The 13,895-nt window shown below is 32.1% G+C and overlaps 1 protein-coding gene and 1 pseudogene across 1 annotated transcript in view; both read left to right on the top strand.

The window, feature by feature from the left end:
* The window catches only part of LOC149557899 (Serine carboxypeptidase S28 family protein), a 147,804-nt gene extending 144,796 nt beyond the window's left edge, over positions 1 to 3,008 (top strand). Inside the window, exons 8-10 of the mRNA XM_089832352.1 lie at positions 2,204 to 2,283; positions 2,389 to 2,438; positions 2,540 to 3,008. Coding sequence (XP_089688478.1) covers positions 2,204 to 2,283; positions 2,389 to 2,438; positions 2,540 to 2,682 — 273 coding nt within the window. The 3' untranslated portion in view covers positions 2,683 to 3,008. The remainder of the gene's footprint in view (positions 1 to 2,203; positions 2,284 to 2,388; positions 2,439 to 2,539) is intronic.
* Positions 3,009 to 10,896: 7,888 nt separating this feature from the next.
* Positions 10,897 to 11,375, top strand: LOC149557898 (uncharacterized; annotated as a pseudogene).
* Positions 11,376 to 13,895: the final 2,520 nt, after the last annotated feature.

Here is a 13,895-nt window from a genome sequence, read left to right as displayed (position 1 = left end):
TAGCATTTTAATAATTTAAATAAGGCTAAGTGTTTAGCCATTTTGGAGTAATTAGGAGTTTTCTGGCTCCATTTGGATTGATGTGCTTGTGTGATAGCTCGTTGGAAAGAGCTCAGTCTCTACTACTTGATTATCACTTGTTGGGACTTATTTGATGCTTGGAGCTATTTGTCATTAATAAAGTAATGATTTTTCTCTATTTGGATGCCTTATTTGGGAAATAATGTTATATTATAAAGTTCAAATGAAATCCACTTTAGAGTTCTTTTAGGGTTCGATTTGCCTTGGAGAGGGGATATAAGGAGATGGTAACCTAAAAGTGAGTATCTTTATCATTTTATCATCCTATTTTGGATGCCATTGCTCTGGAAGAGCATTCCTCACCTGGGACGCAAACCCGAGTGCTGAGAGCAAATTTGTTGGGACGTAGCCCTCAACAAGATCAGATTCGAAGGTTCCTATGCATACAATTTGATCAAGGTAGTGGATTGGTTTCTAGTATTGCAGTTACACTTTGTAGGTAGTGGATTTTTAGGAAAGGCGACCACTTTGGTTCAGCCTGGCATTTATTACAGCAGCTCACTTGGATCCCATTTTCAGCTGGTATCCATCTTGTTTGAAGCACATCTGTATTGGTACTATTTTGGAATAAATCAGACTTTGTTGGTATGGTTTTAGAATCATTTCTAGATTAGTATGTATTACTACATATTATTTCTATCACTTCTATTTATCAGTTGTTATTTATTCATTGTAATACCTATATTCTGAAAAATACAAAAAGAAACAACATTCTTCTGCAACTTCTGTCTAGCTCTATAAGATCAAAGAAAAATTTACAAGAAAATATAATTTATATAATTAAATATTATAGCAGTAATAGAGCAAATATCCATTTGGGATATTTCAATATTAGAGATAGAGACATGCCTACAATACTTGATACATCTTCGGAAACTTCCCAACATGCAGGTTTCTTCTAGCTGCTGTCTTTTGCTGTCTTCGATGTTCCCTGACTAAAAAAATTCATCTCTCCTAAAAAACTTAGGGCAAAATGCATTAAAAGACAAAAAAAACCAGGTGAATAAATAAAATGAGCCCGCATACTGTTTTATGCTAATTTTTAAAGATATACAAAAGTTCATGCAAAGTTATAGTGTTCAGAATTCAAATCTATTGATACTATAGACTCTTTGAGAAGGGCATGAGTAGTTCTATGATTGATTTCCTTTCACTGTAACAGTCGAAAGAGAAATCGCTTTCGCTATTACTATTCTTGATGTCAAAGTTCTATGTCATCTTTAGAAAATTATTAAGTTATATTAAAAAAGGCATCTCCAAGTATCACTGTCTCCTTGTGACTGTTAAGTAACCATTAATACTATTTTATCTTATTAATAATTTCGTTGATTTAGGAATCATTTAATGAAATAATAATTGTTTATTTATTTAATATCATATAATTCCCTCTTTGGTTAACGCCTGCATCAAACTAGTTGCTTCCCCATCTAATCGTCCATTTAATGCATTAATAAATTAATAATTAATAATTATTCTCTCTTGAGAAATGGTAATTTCTCTTACTAATTCTAGTTTGCTCATCCACCTCTTTGAGCTAACTCCACAATCGGTTGTATTAACTCTCTATTTTTTTATTGAATCTGTACCATTCATTTAATCTTTCAAAAGTGTATAAAGTCCTCGTCACTTATTATTTTAGTCATGAATCTTCATGCAAAATAACTTTCATTTCTATTATTCAAAAGTTATCGGTGTTATGTTACTGGGTTGAGCATCCACATGTAGTCAAAGTTTTGAGCAAATGAGTTGTGTGCTCAATCTGAGGTTTTCATAGAATTTGGAATTAAGAAGTAATTTATGTTTTAACTATTATTTCACGTTTCAAATATTAATTGCATGAATTTACAAATGATAAAAATGCATTCTGCAGTTTTCTTTCATTATCGGGGAAGGAGAGGTGAAGCTTTTCCATTTGAATGTTCTTTTCTTTTGAAATGAAATTTCCAATTAAAGTATGTCTGAAGTTTCTGCCATTTCTTGACCTTAGCCAAACCTATATATGATCCTCCCAATGGCAAAAAATTCCAGCACCAATTCCTGATTTTTGGTTGTCACAAACATGTAAAAGTGTATATATACATCATTTGTGAATATAATTTTTAGTGTCTATTTTTCACTGTAGAGTATAGGCACGGTCTTGAAAAACTTTGGCAGCAATATCATTTTCTCAAATGGTCTCTGGGATCCTTGGAGCGGTGGGGGGTAAGCTACACATTATTCAATCCTGATTTCCAAGAATGTTTCTACCATTTTATGATGTTGTTGCTTATATGAAAAGATCTTATTGCTCTTCGATATTTGTTGCAGTGTTTTAAGGAATATTTCAGGCAGCATTGTTGCACTCGTAACAGAGAAAGGTACTCCATTTGCCTGGACATGCATATACCACTTCAAACAAATAATCGTTATCAAGTTTTCTTTTTCAGAAAGTTTTTTAAATTTGTTTTCTTGTTGACAGGTGCCCATCACTTGGATTTGCGTCAGGCAAGAGAAGATGATCCGGTTTGGCTTGTAGAGCAGCGGGAAGCTGAAGTTCAAATTATGAAGGGTTGGATTTATGAATATTATCAAGAAAAAGAATTGTATTCTTTTTATATATAGGCAAATGACCAAGCAATTAGTTTCTCTTTAATCCCTTTCCCCTCTTCGCTTTAGGACATTTATGTTTACTGGAAATCAAGTACTTGTTGATTGTCTACAAAAACAATGCTCCAACTTTACTGCTTGCCTTCCTAGTTTCAAATCTTAATCTGTGGAATAAACTAATTTAACTTCTTGCTCCTAACTCATGAGATGCCAGGAATACAAAACATTAATTGAGGATTACAATTAAAGGATAAAGAACAGCTTGTTCTTTTAAACACTACTTTAGAACGTAGAAGGAAATAAATAATTTCATCTTGATAATTGAAAAGTTTTTTTGTGCATGTTCTTCAACCGCCCCTTTTTTTCTTAGAGTTCATTGTTTTTAGTAAGTGAAGCAAGTAGCATTTTTGAAGAAGCCTAATTAGGGCAAACTTTAGCATTGGCAATTTTAACATTTTCTGGTGTTAAACCATTATGTCAATGTATTCATGATAAGTAATTGTCGTCTAAAGTTTAGTATAACTAGTAGATGAGGTGACATGGATCTGTGCTCCTTCGATAAATAAAGAAAATGTAAGATTTGAAGGTTTGATCTTGTGGAGAGATGGTACCTGGAAGAGTGCCTTCTTATACATGGTTATTCACAATTTGCTGCATCTTTTCTAGCTCAATTTGTTTGTTCACATGTTTGAAATTAAACTCATCAACCGAAATATGACTTATGCAAAGAGTGAATATTACCATAAACTTTCCCTTTGTCAATACTGCTTGTATTCATATTTGTATTAATCAGTGTTCCTATAAATATTCCATTTCTATTGAATTATCTTGGAGACAAATCTTTTACTTATTAAAATACTACTGTTAATGTTTTACTCTTGCAAACATTTGATATTTTTCCCACTGAAGACAACATGACTGATTGCCATATTTCCATAGATTTGCCTTTGCCAATGTATTCATGCTGTATTTATAAACTGTTAACTAGTGTTCCAATAAAAATGCCTATATTTGTAGAATTATGCTCGAGAGAAATATTTTGCATTATGAAAACACACATTTGAAAGTAACTCAAACAAGGAAAAATGCCTTTCAGTTGCATTCTTATTAGACTTTAGTTAATAATTAGTGTTAGCATAAGTTTTCCTGTCTCTTGAACTATGTTTTTCTAGATTATAAAAAATTGCTTTCCCAATTTTCCTTCTTGAATATTGTCCTAACTAGCTCTCAAGGTCAAAGGGATGTGTATTGCAATCGACAACATTCTACATGGTCCTCTCCTTTGCCTACCAAGTAAAACCTGCATTGTTCTCCCCAGTTGGACTTTTAAGTACATATATATTGATAACAGAGATAACTGCAAACGATGTTTACAGTAGCTGGATATGAAATAGGATTTATATTTCATATCGACATTATTAGCTGCGACATGATCTTCCAGTGCTTGAATGTTGTTGTATTGTCAGGCACAAACTTCTGAGTAATCACAAACCTACGATGTTTCATTAACTCCTTTCTGTAACCCAAGTGTTAGCATTCTTTGGCAGTTTTCATTCCTTAATCAGGTAGACTAGATTTTTTCTGATCAAATGGTAGTGTAGTTTTGTGTTAACAACCCTTCGCTGTAGTTCTTTTGTATCGAAATTATAAATTACTCAAGGCAACTATTATGGGACTTAAGATTTGAAACATTGAAGGTGTCACTAATCCTCAACCCCTTGGGCAGATTTATGGCATATGCATTGCCATTCAACTTTCTCCAGACTCTGTACATACTTCTTCATCTTTTTCAATATGTCTAGGTAGCTTTCAGGAACTGCTGCTTGTGCAAGCATACCAACTCTTGCTCATCTAGGAAAATAATCTCTCCTAAGGAGTTCAATGTGCTGGTTACATTTCTTATTGGATTCTTGAAAGCTTGTTTTGTGTTTGAATCTGCCAAGACTATATTCTTCTGCATCTCTTCTTGTATGAGAGTCCCTTGGCAAGCCAATTAGCCTATAAATCTGTTTGGATGGCCTCCATAAATGATATAAATGGGTTTTCGGTAGTGGGAGACACTTGAATTATAGCTTAACTGAGCATAAGGCAAGGACGAATCCCGCTGTCCTGAATAGTCCACAGAAAGTTTTCTTGGCTACTTAATCACTTCTGTTTACACATCCATTTGAGGTTGATGTGTTGGATTGTATTTAATTTGCTATTTTCCCCATCTATTTGAGTGTGATGATATGGGTTGGACTGTAATTGTCTATTGGGAAAAACCACCAAGTAACATGCTACTACTTTTCCCTCTTCCGAAGTGAGCTCAATTAAAGAACCAATCTTGTTACAGGTTACAAAATACATTGTTAGGTGTGACCCTGTTAAAGGATTTAATCACCTTATTAGGAGTGGCTTTGTTGGAGGTCTTTAGATTGTTGCATTAGAATGTTACCTTGATTAAAACATTTACAATATGACTATTAAGTCAACATTGATTAAAGGATTTTATTGCCACAATGGTTAGAAAGTAAAAATTAGGTTTGATTTGATACCTTGATTAAAGGATTTACAATATGATTATTAGGTCAACATTGATTAAAGGATTTTACTACTACAATGGTTAGAAGGTAAAAGCTAGGTTTGATTTGATAAACTACGACTCACTTTGCATATTCAGAGCTCCATTTGGCTCATTCTTGGTCATCGATTGGACTTCATCATGTTCACATCTTTGATTTGCTTGGCAACACTCAAGCAATCTCGCTATCACAACTTTTCACTTTTCCTCTACAACATTGTTTATCACTTGTCCTTCACAAGTTTGTTAGTCCAATGACCAACAACCAACAACCATCATAAAAACATCTCTTATGCCTCCTTAAATAGTCAACTTAGATCTTTTGTTGCTTAACCTAACCTAACCTTAGATCTTTGGGTTTGATTAGATTCTTTGAAATTGTCCATCATTTAGTCCTACTTTTTTTAATGGAAACTTCTCGTTAAATCCTCATCTTGGTCACCAAACAAACTCAATGCATACATTCAATACACCAACTTATCAATCCTTATCATTTATGCATTTTAATCAATTTGTAAATTCAACTGTGTCAGCCTCAATACTTGATTCTTTCGCAAATTGTTAATTTACTTTAGTTCGGTCATCACTAGTAAGCTTGGTCTCTATTGATCTATCTTATTTGGCTTACACTTTCTCACTCGAGCTTCGCTACACTTAGTCTCTACTTTAGTTTCTCTTCATCTTGCTCGGCCATTACTATTATGCTCGGTTATCTCTTAAGTTCCTTAATCTTCTGCTTCAACTTCTTCATTGATCTAGTAACTTGTCACTCAATTAAGCTTAGTGTTTGCTCAACTTCATATCTTTTTATCAAGCAACTCTTTCACAATTCAACTCATCTTTCTTCTTCACTTCATACAATGATCAAACAACACATTAACTTGTCAAATAGTAACTGATCAAGTGTCTATTGTAATTACATCATACTTACTCCTTTCTAATCAACAACTTTACTAGTTCATCTTGTTATCTTTCTTTTCAAATTCTCTTCATCAATCAACTTATATGACACTGTTAGCAATGTCTTACAAGTAAGGTTTGAAATCAATGACAACATAATAGTTGTTCCAATTGTAATTTCCAACAACTATCTAGGAAAAATTCATTCCAGATGGCCTTATCTATTTATCCGTTTCTAGAATCAAAGGCGAAACTTTATTGACATAATTGCAATAAGAGTATTTTTTTTTTCCAAATTCAATCCTCATTCATAGTATCATAGCCATTGCATTCTAGTCAAATGCCAATTTGACATCAATATCAATATACAAACTAACATAGAAACCATCTTATATGTAAATCACGTTAACAATAGTATATGTCACATTAACAATATTGATTAACTCATATATGGAACACATACATACAATTTGGCTAGTTCATCCATACATCACCTACAACAATGTGACTGTAGATGCATATCATATATATACGAAATATGTCATTCTTTTACTTTTTTGTTGATTATGACGATGATGCATTCATCTCATACTATTTGTGTCATTGCTTGCAAAAACATGAATGTCATAATACATTATCTAGAAATTCATTAATAAGTTTTCCATATGTCCACTAAGCGTTTGAGTCATCTTATGGTTGGATAGGCATGTCACATTTATTTTATGCCTTTACATTGCATAAGATTAGAGCCTGTAATTTGAATTACCTAGATCTTGAACATTTGATATGGGTAGATCTTGACATCCATAGCTTGCATGCCACTGGAAAAAAAAATTGGTCTTATCTTGACATTTGATCACTTGCATGACATTGGAAAAAAATTTGGTCTTATCTTGACATTTGATCACTTGCATGCTATTGGTAAAAATCTATCCAAAACTTTTGAAGTTGGATGACTTGTGATATTTATCATTTGCATGCTATATTTCGTACTTGTCTTGATAGAGCCTATTTCTTGACTCTTGACATCCCCATCCTTAAATAATGATAACCTTATGTGGATTAGTTGTTTTCTAATTCCAGTGATCACTTTAAAATTAGTGCAGTCCAATTTATGCTAAGGCAGTTATGCTTTACTCATGTCCATAAGTCCATTTTGTAGCCATAGTTGTGATGGCAAAGTTTCGGCTCGTGTTGATCTTGTTTCAAGATATTAAGATTACACATGAAAATTGATTGAAAACATATTATTGTAATGCATTACACTTAACAATAGTAAACCCAAATACAATACCACATAGAGCAATTTAATAACCCAAAGATGTGGTCATATATGTCTTGGAATCAAAATTAGCAACACAAGTGACACATTGAATAACCATTAATTGAACTTCATCCAAATGCATAAATATTAATAAATACACATTCATATGTAATCGTTAAAGACCATTCAAGTCATTAAATGCTCTTGGAAGCAAAATATTGATTAGACGTATCCACAATATAAATATCCTAAAATATTCTACTTAGCTTAGCATGCAATTATTCACCAAATATAGATAAACACAATTTAACCATATCATATTGACTATACTTGCCATTAATCATCCATACTTACAAATGAAGTCATAAGTGATCCTACCAAAACATAACAACTTATTATAACATCGGTATCAAATATAAACTTAGTAGTGTCTAAACTTGTCATGCCCTTTTCAGGGTAATCTAAATCTTTCCATACTTATTGTTGATCCAAGACACCATACAATAGTATTTAGTGCACAAACTTTGGTTTTACTTTAAGTCCAAAAGCATTCTTGTATAATCATCTTAAAGACAAACCATGAAGATGGTGATTTTGAAAGTTCATCCAAGATTGGAATAGATCGGGAAATTTAAATACACCAAACCTTGGAGTGTATAACATTAATTGTGATAGATTTCCTTTTATACACCAAACCTTAAGACAAGCCATGAAGATGGCAATTTTGAAAGTTCATTCAAGATTGGAATAGAGTTGAAAATTTAAATACACCAAACCTTAGAGTATATAACATTACTGATGACATATTGGCCTTTATTGGTTCACACGTAGATAATGCAAACATTAGTTGAAAATTTAGTTGTAGCCATTTGATGTAAACATAAGCCTAAATTTGATGAGAGGGCTTGTCAAATTCAAGAATTGCCTAAATATTGAGGTTATTGTGTAAATCCTCTCTATTGACATTAACCATTGGAGCATCATTTCCCAAGAACAACCTACATGCTTTTAAACAAAATCAAAGTCTCATGTAGCTCTCCTTATCATGAACATAAATGAGTTCCTATCCCCACAATTTTGTAACTACTCAACTTTCCCCTTAAAGTTAAAATACAAAGAATACTGCAAGAGGTTTAAGACCAAACAACTTATTTACTACTATACATTCCAACACAGAGCTAGTTTTCATTATGTTTATTGATTGTTAAAAATTTACAAATGATATAATATATTACACACTTGAGAACAAGTTCTTTAAAGATTCACCTAAATTTTTGAAGCTTACTCACAATTAGAGAAAAACCATGTTCAACTTTAACAATATAAGTATGAAAAATTAAAAAGAAAAGAAGATATAAACATCTATGTTTATACTTTTCCATCATTATAATCACAACTCAATATAACATTAGCATGCATGAACCTTTTAGGCTCATGAAGTACTCTTTTCTTGCATAACCATAATGTGACTATTGCATATTAACTCAGTGCCAACAAAGCCATAGTAATTACTAGTTTGAGTTTGCACACAAACCCATGGGATATAAAAAGTAAGATTATGTAATGTGGGGAAATAGAATTTGCCAGCATGTATGGAAAAAGTAGGAAGCTAGATTTATGTTTGCTCGAATTATCTTGAGACAAGAGTGGTCCAATTGGCTTAAGATCTTGGGCACAAAAATGGATTTAATAGTCTATTGCGAGGAGTAAAAAATGCTTACATAATTATGAAAGTGGAATGCACAACCTAGGACAAAGTATGATAGAATAATGATTTCAACTTATAAAGTAGAATAAAAAATCTGTATCCAAATTTTACTAGTAGATTTGAAAAATATGAATTGATAGGAATCTAGGAGGCAATTATGTCATGACTAGTTAAATAAGACTGTTGTTAGGTAATACAACATTTTTCCAAGGGGTGTCAATTATGTTGTGCGTTGGTGATGGTTGGTGACCTAACCAACTCTGTCAAATCTATTTGTATGGAATCTAGAGTAAGTGAGGATGTGGAAAATATGGGAACTATTATCGTATGAAATATATATCATTTTATTGTAATGTGATTAGATGTTTCTCATACTATTTTTGTATTTCATTTATTTAGTATTATGCAATTCTTTTGAATCTATATATATTGTGCAACCTCTCTCAACTTAGGCATCCAACCTTCTGGCGTCATTGCCTAGATTTCAAACCTAGAGATTAGAGCAGTGATGGGTGTAAGGAGGGAGGCATAATGACTTATACTTACAACCAACAAGTATTGATAGTTGATAGTAACATCGAGGATCAATTAATACATGACCTCATTCAAGCATGAGACATAGCAATATATGAGTACATATGTCAAGAGGCAAAGCAGAAGGTCATTCCCACCAATATGGTATATGAAAAAGTGTCATGACCCCAAATTTAAGGATATATGAATATTTGAATAAACATATTATATAATGATAATAATTAAGAATAACAATAAATAGATAATAATAAATATTATAATTTCATTATGAAACCAAAGAACATTATAATGTATTCACATTTGAATATATATAATATTAATAACTAATGATAAAAATAGTAAATTGATTAATAGACTAATCAATATAATATATATTAATAATAGAAAAATTAATATAAACAATAATACAATATGATATTATATTTATAACAACATATATTTGAATATGTTAATATAAACATACAATGTTATATAACATAATTAATACTTGTATCTTATAAAAAATATAAATTAATATAGTTATATTAATTAATCAAAAACTTATTAATATAAATATATAAATATAATATAACTATATTATTATTATAATGAAAAGACGTGACTCTTATAATAAAATTATATATATATTGAATCAACTTGGAGAAGAAGGGAAAGATCAGAAGATTATCAAAGTGGTACATATGAAAATGGGAAAATATACTAATGTCCCAAAAAGGGTCATTACAATTGGTATCAGAACATCAATCTTGCCATCCTATAAAATTCATGCAAAACTATTTCATCAAAATAAGTCTATTAGTATCAGAGTTGGTTGTGATGTGGGTTTTCAAGATACAGATATGAGCGGACAACTACAGAGACGAAACAAATATTTCCAAACTATTTCATGTTGTGCATGTTTCATATTCCAGCAATGGGGAAAATTCTACTCACGGAAAGCATAATGTGGTCCTGTTTACAACTTGATATTTGGCGTTATGGAAAGTGGATTAATCACAGAGGAGAGTTTTTAATAAGAAGATTAGTTTGCAACAACAACCCATTATAATATTCGAAGGAATTTTGAGAATACGAGAAAAGTCATGGACTGCACGAGGGAGAGAAGTAAGGAGTACGACACTTGAAATATCAGAATTCCAATTAACACATAGATTGCATAGCAAGTTTCATAATTAATTCCCCCTCTTGAAGAGATCTAATTCGATAATCTTCGTAGAGACCCAACGGATTATTATTTTGTTTTGTTTGTTTTGTCTTGGAATGGAGAAGCCAGGGGATACCAATTGTTGCAAGTTACAGTCGGGCTTGAGTCGAGTGGAGCTTCTTCTGGGATTCACTCAAGGCGTTCCAACGAATGAAGATCTGAGCGATTTGAATAAAGAAGACGTGGTGTTCAGAGAGGTCGAAGAAACCGGCTTAGCCGATGTTTATAGCATTGCGGGTTTAACAAAAAGGAGTAAATTTAAGTGGAAACAAAATAAAGCGAAGGATAGATCTCAATTGTGCCATTATGAATCTGCTCTAGTTAGGGTTCCGCAGTGGGGAAAACGTAAAGGAGCATTTGATGATGAGGATCAAGATGAAATGGCAGTGATTCCTCCTCATGAGTTTCTTGCTCATTATGATTGTAGTAATAACACCAGTCTTTCTATTGTTGAAGGGATTGGTAGACTCTCAAAGGAAGAGATCTCTGCAAAGTACGTAATGCGGTGTTAAAAATGACTGGGGTTTTAGATTAGTGGTTTTTCCACCTGGATAAATACATTGTTTAGTATGAATGAATGAAAGTACATGGACGAGATCCATTTGAAATATATGGCGATAATTAAGAAGACAGGACAGAGGAGATAAAAGATATAATAAGGAGTTGGGATATCGGCACTCGGTATACGCAAGCTTAATGCTGTAACTGATACAAGGTAACGTTACATAGTGCGGGCACTGCCACACCATTATTCTATAGTGAGAATACAGATTACCATGTTTATATATATATCTAGACGTGATAATCAAGGTCTCAAATGAATATTCACATATAAGATAATAAAGAAGACGAGGAGCTTGACTATAATGAAGCCCATCAAACATGAAGCAACTTTAAATCCTGAAATTATAAGAAGTCCATTATGTGAGGGAGATTAAGATTTAGAGGGAGCTTCGAGGAAGTTCAACCATAGTTAAAATATGAAATTGTAAGTTTATTTAATCATAAAGATGTAAAGTTGATTATTTTAAAAAATGATTTAGGGATTTCAAGTAGCTTTCTTATGGAGTCTACAATCAAGGAAGGTCTATAAGACGCCTTATTGTAGTACTATTTAAGGAAAAGACTATATAGAAACCCTACTGTATTTACCTTTCCTATGGGGTTTGCAATTAAGGGAGGTCTGTTAAGACACCTTATTGTAGTATCAGTTAAGGGAAAGGCCATATTTAACTTTCCTATGGGGTCTGCAATTAAGGGAGGTCTATTAAGACACCTTATTGTAGTATCAGTTAAGGGAAAAGCCATATTTAACTTTCCTATGGGGTCTACAATTAAGGGAGGTCTGTTAAGACACCTTATTGTAGTATCAGTTAAGGGAAAGGCCATATTTAACTTTCTTATGTGGTCTGCAATTAAGGGAGGTTTGTCAAGACACCTTATTGTAGTATCAATTAAGGGAAAGGCCATATTTAACTTTCCTATGGAATCTGCAATTAAGGAAGGTCTGTTAAGACACCTTATTGTAGTACTAATTAAGGGAAAGATTATAAGGGCATCTATCCTTCCTATGGAGTCTACAATCAGGGAATAGCTGCTATGATACCCTATTGCAGTACTAGTTAAGGGGAAGATAGTAAGGAAATCCTACCACTTTCCTATGGAGTCTACAATCAGGGGAGAACACCTTATTGTAGTACTAGTTAAGGGGAAGATAGTAAGGGCACCCTATCAACTTTCCTATGGAGTCTGCAATCAAGGGAGAGTGGTTAGGACACCCTATTGTAGTGCTAGTTAAGGGAAAGACAGTAATGACTCCTTTTCACAAGAACCTTTCTAGTCAAACAAGCAATCCACTGAGTAGACCACCTCGTGTGGATGCCTAACACCTGCCACCGGGGCCAAGGGGGCCAAAGTTCCACTCTTGGGCTTAGCATGAATTTGGCTTGGATTCACTTATATCATTCAAATTCCTTTGAAGTTTATATATATGCATATATTGATGCTTAATTTGTGGTTGCAGGGTTATAAATCTAACGAAGAAGTATAATCATTGTGCATTATTAATTTTATGATCTAATCAAGGTTATGTATGATGTGTCTACATCGTGTCTACTTCGTGTCTTCATGCATCAATGTGTATGTTTCGTGTTTTCTTCGTGTCTTCATACATTCATATGTATACTTTGCATTCAAATGCATACTACATGTGTGACTCTTTATAGAATAGAATAAAGTAATTTTATAAGTACAAATTTGAATGGGATCTAGTAGTCAATTTTGTTATATAAGGTGAAACAAATATGAAAATGATTATTGCTTGAGGACAAGCAAATTCGAGAGGGGCAGACTTGTCATGACCCCAAATTTAAGGATATATGAATAAACATATTATATAATGATAATAATTAAGAATAACAATAAATAGATAATAATAAATATTATAATTTCATTATGAAACCAAAGAACATTATAATGTATTCACATTTGAATATATATAATATTAATAACTAATGATAAAAATAATAAATTGATTAATAGACTAATCAATATAATATATATTAATAATACAAGAATTAATATAAACAATAATACAATATGATATTATATTTATAACAACATATATTTGAATATGTTAGTATAAACATACAATGTTATATAACATAATTAATACTTGTATCTTATAAAAAATATAAATTAATATAGTTATATTAATTAATCAAAAACTTATTAATATAAATATATAAATATAATATAGCTATATTATTATAATTATAATGGAAAGATGTGACTCTTATAATAAAATTATATATATATTGAATCAACTTGGAGAAGAAGGGAAAGATCAGAAGATTATCAAAGTGGTACAGATGAAAATGGGAAAATATACTAATGTCCCAAAAAGGGTCATTACAAAAAGTCACAATGAGCAAGGTAGTTTATGATCTTCTAGGAAGCCTTCTAAGGCTACTCGCTTGTAAATTGGTGGAATTTGAAAGACAATAAGAAGCAACAAAAGGGGAATAACATAGACAATAGATACTACACCGATATG

Source organism: Cupressus sempervirens, chromosome 5 (assembly GCF_028749045.1).
Source record: "Cupressus sempervirens isolate cs-2001-9-10 chromosome 5, ASM2874904v1, whole genome shotgun sequence".
Lineage (NCBI taxonomy): Eukaryota > Viridiplantae > Streptophyta > Pinopsida > Cupressales > Cupressaceae > Cupressus > Cupressus sempervirens.
Note: the sequence above shows the minus strand (reverse complement) of the source record. Positions and strands in the feature narration are given on the sequence as shown.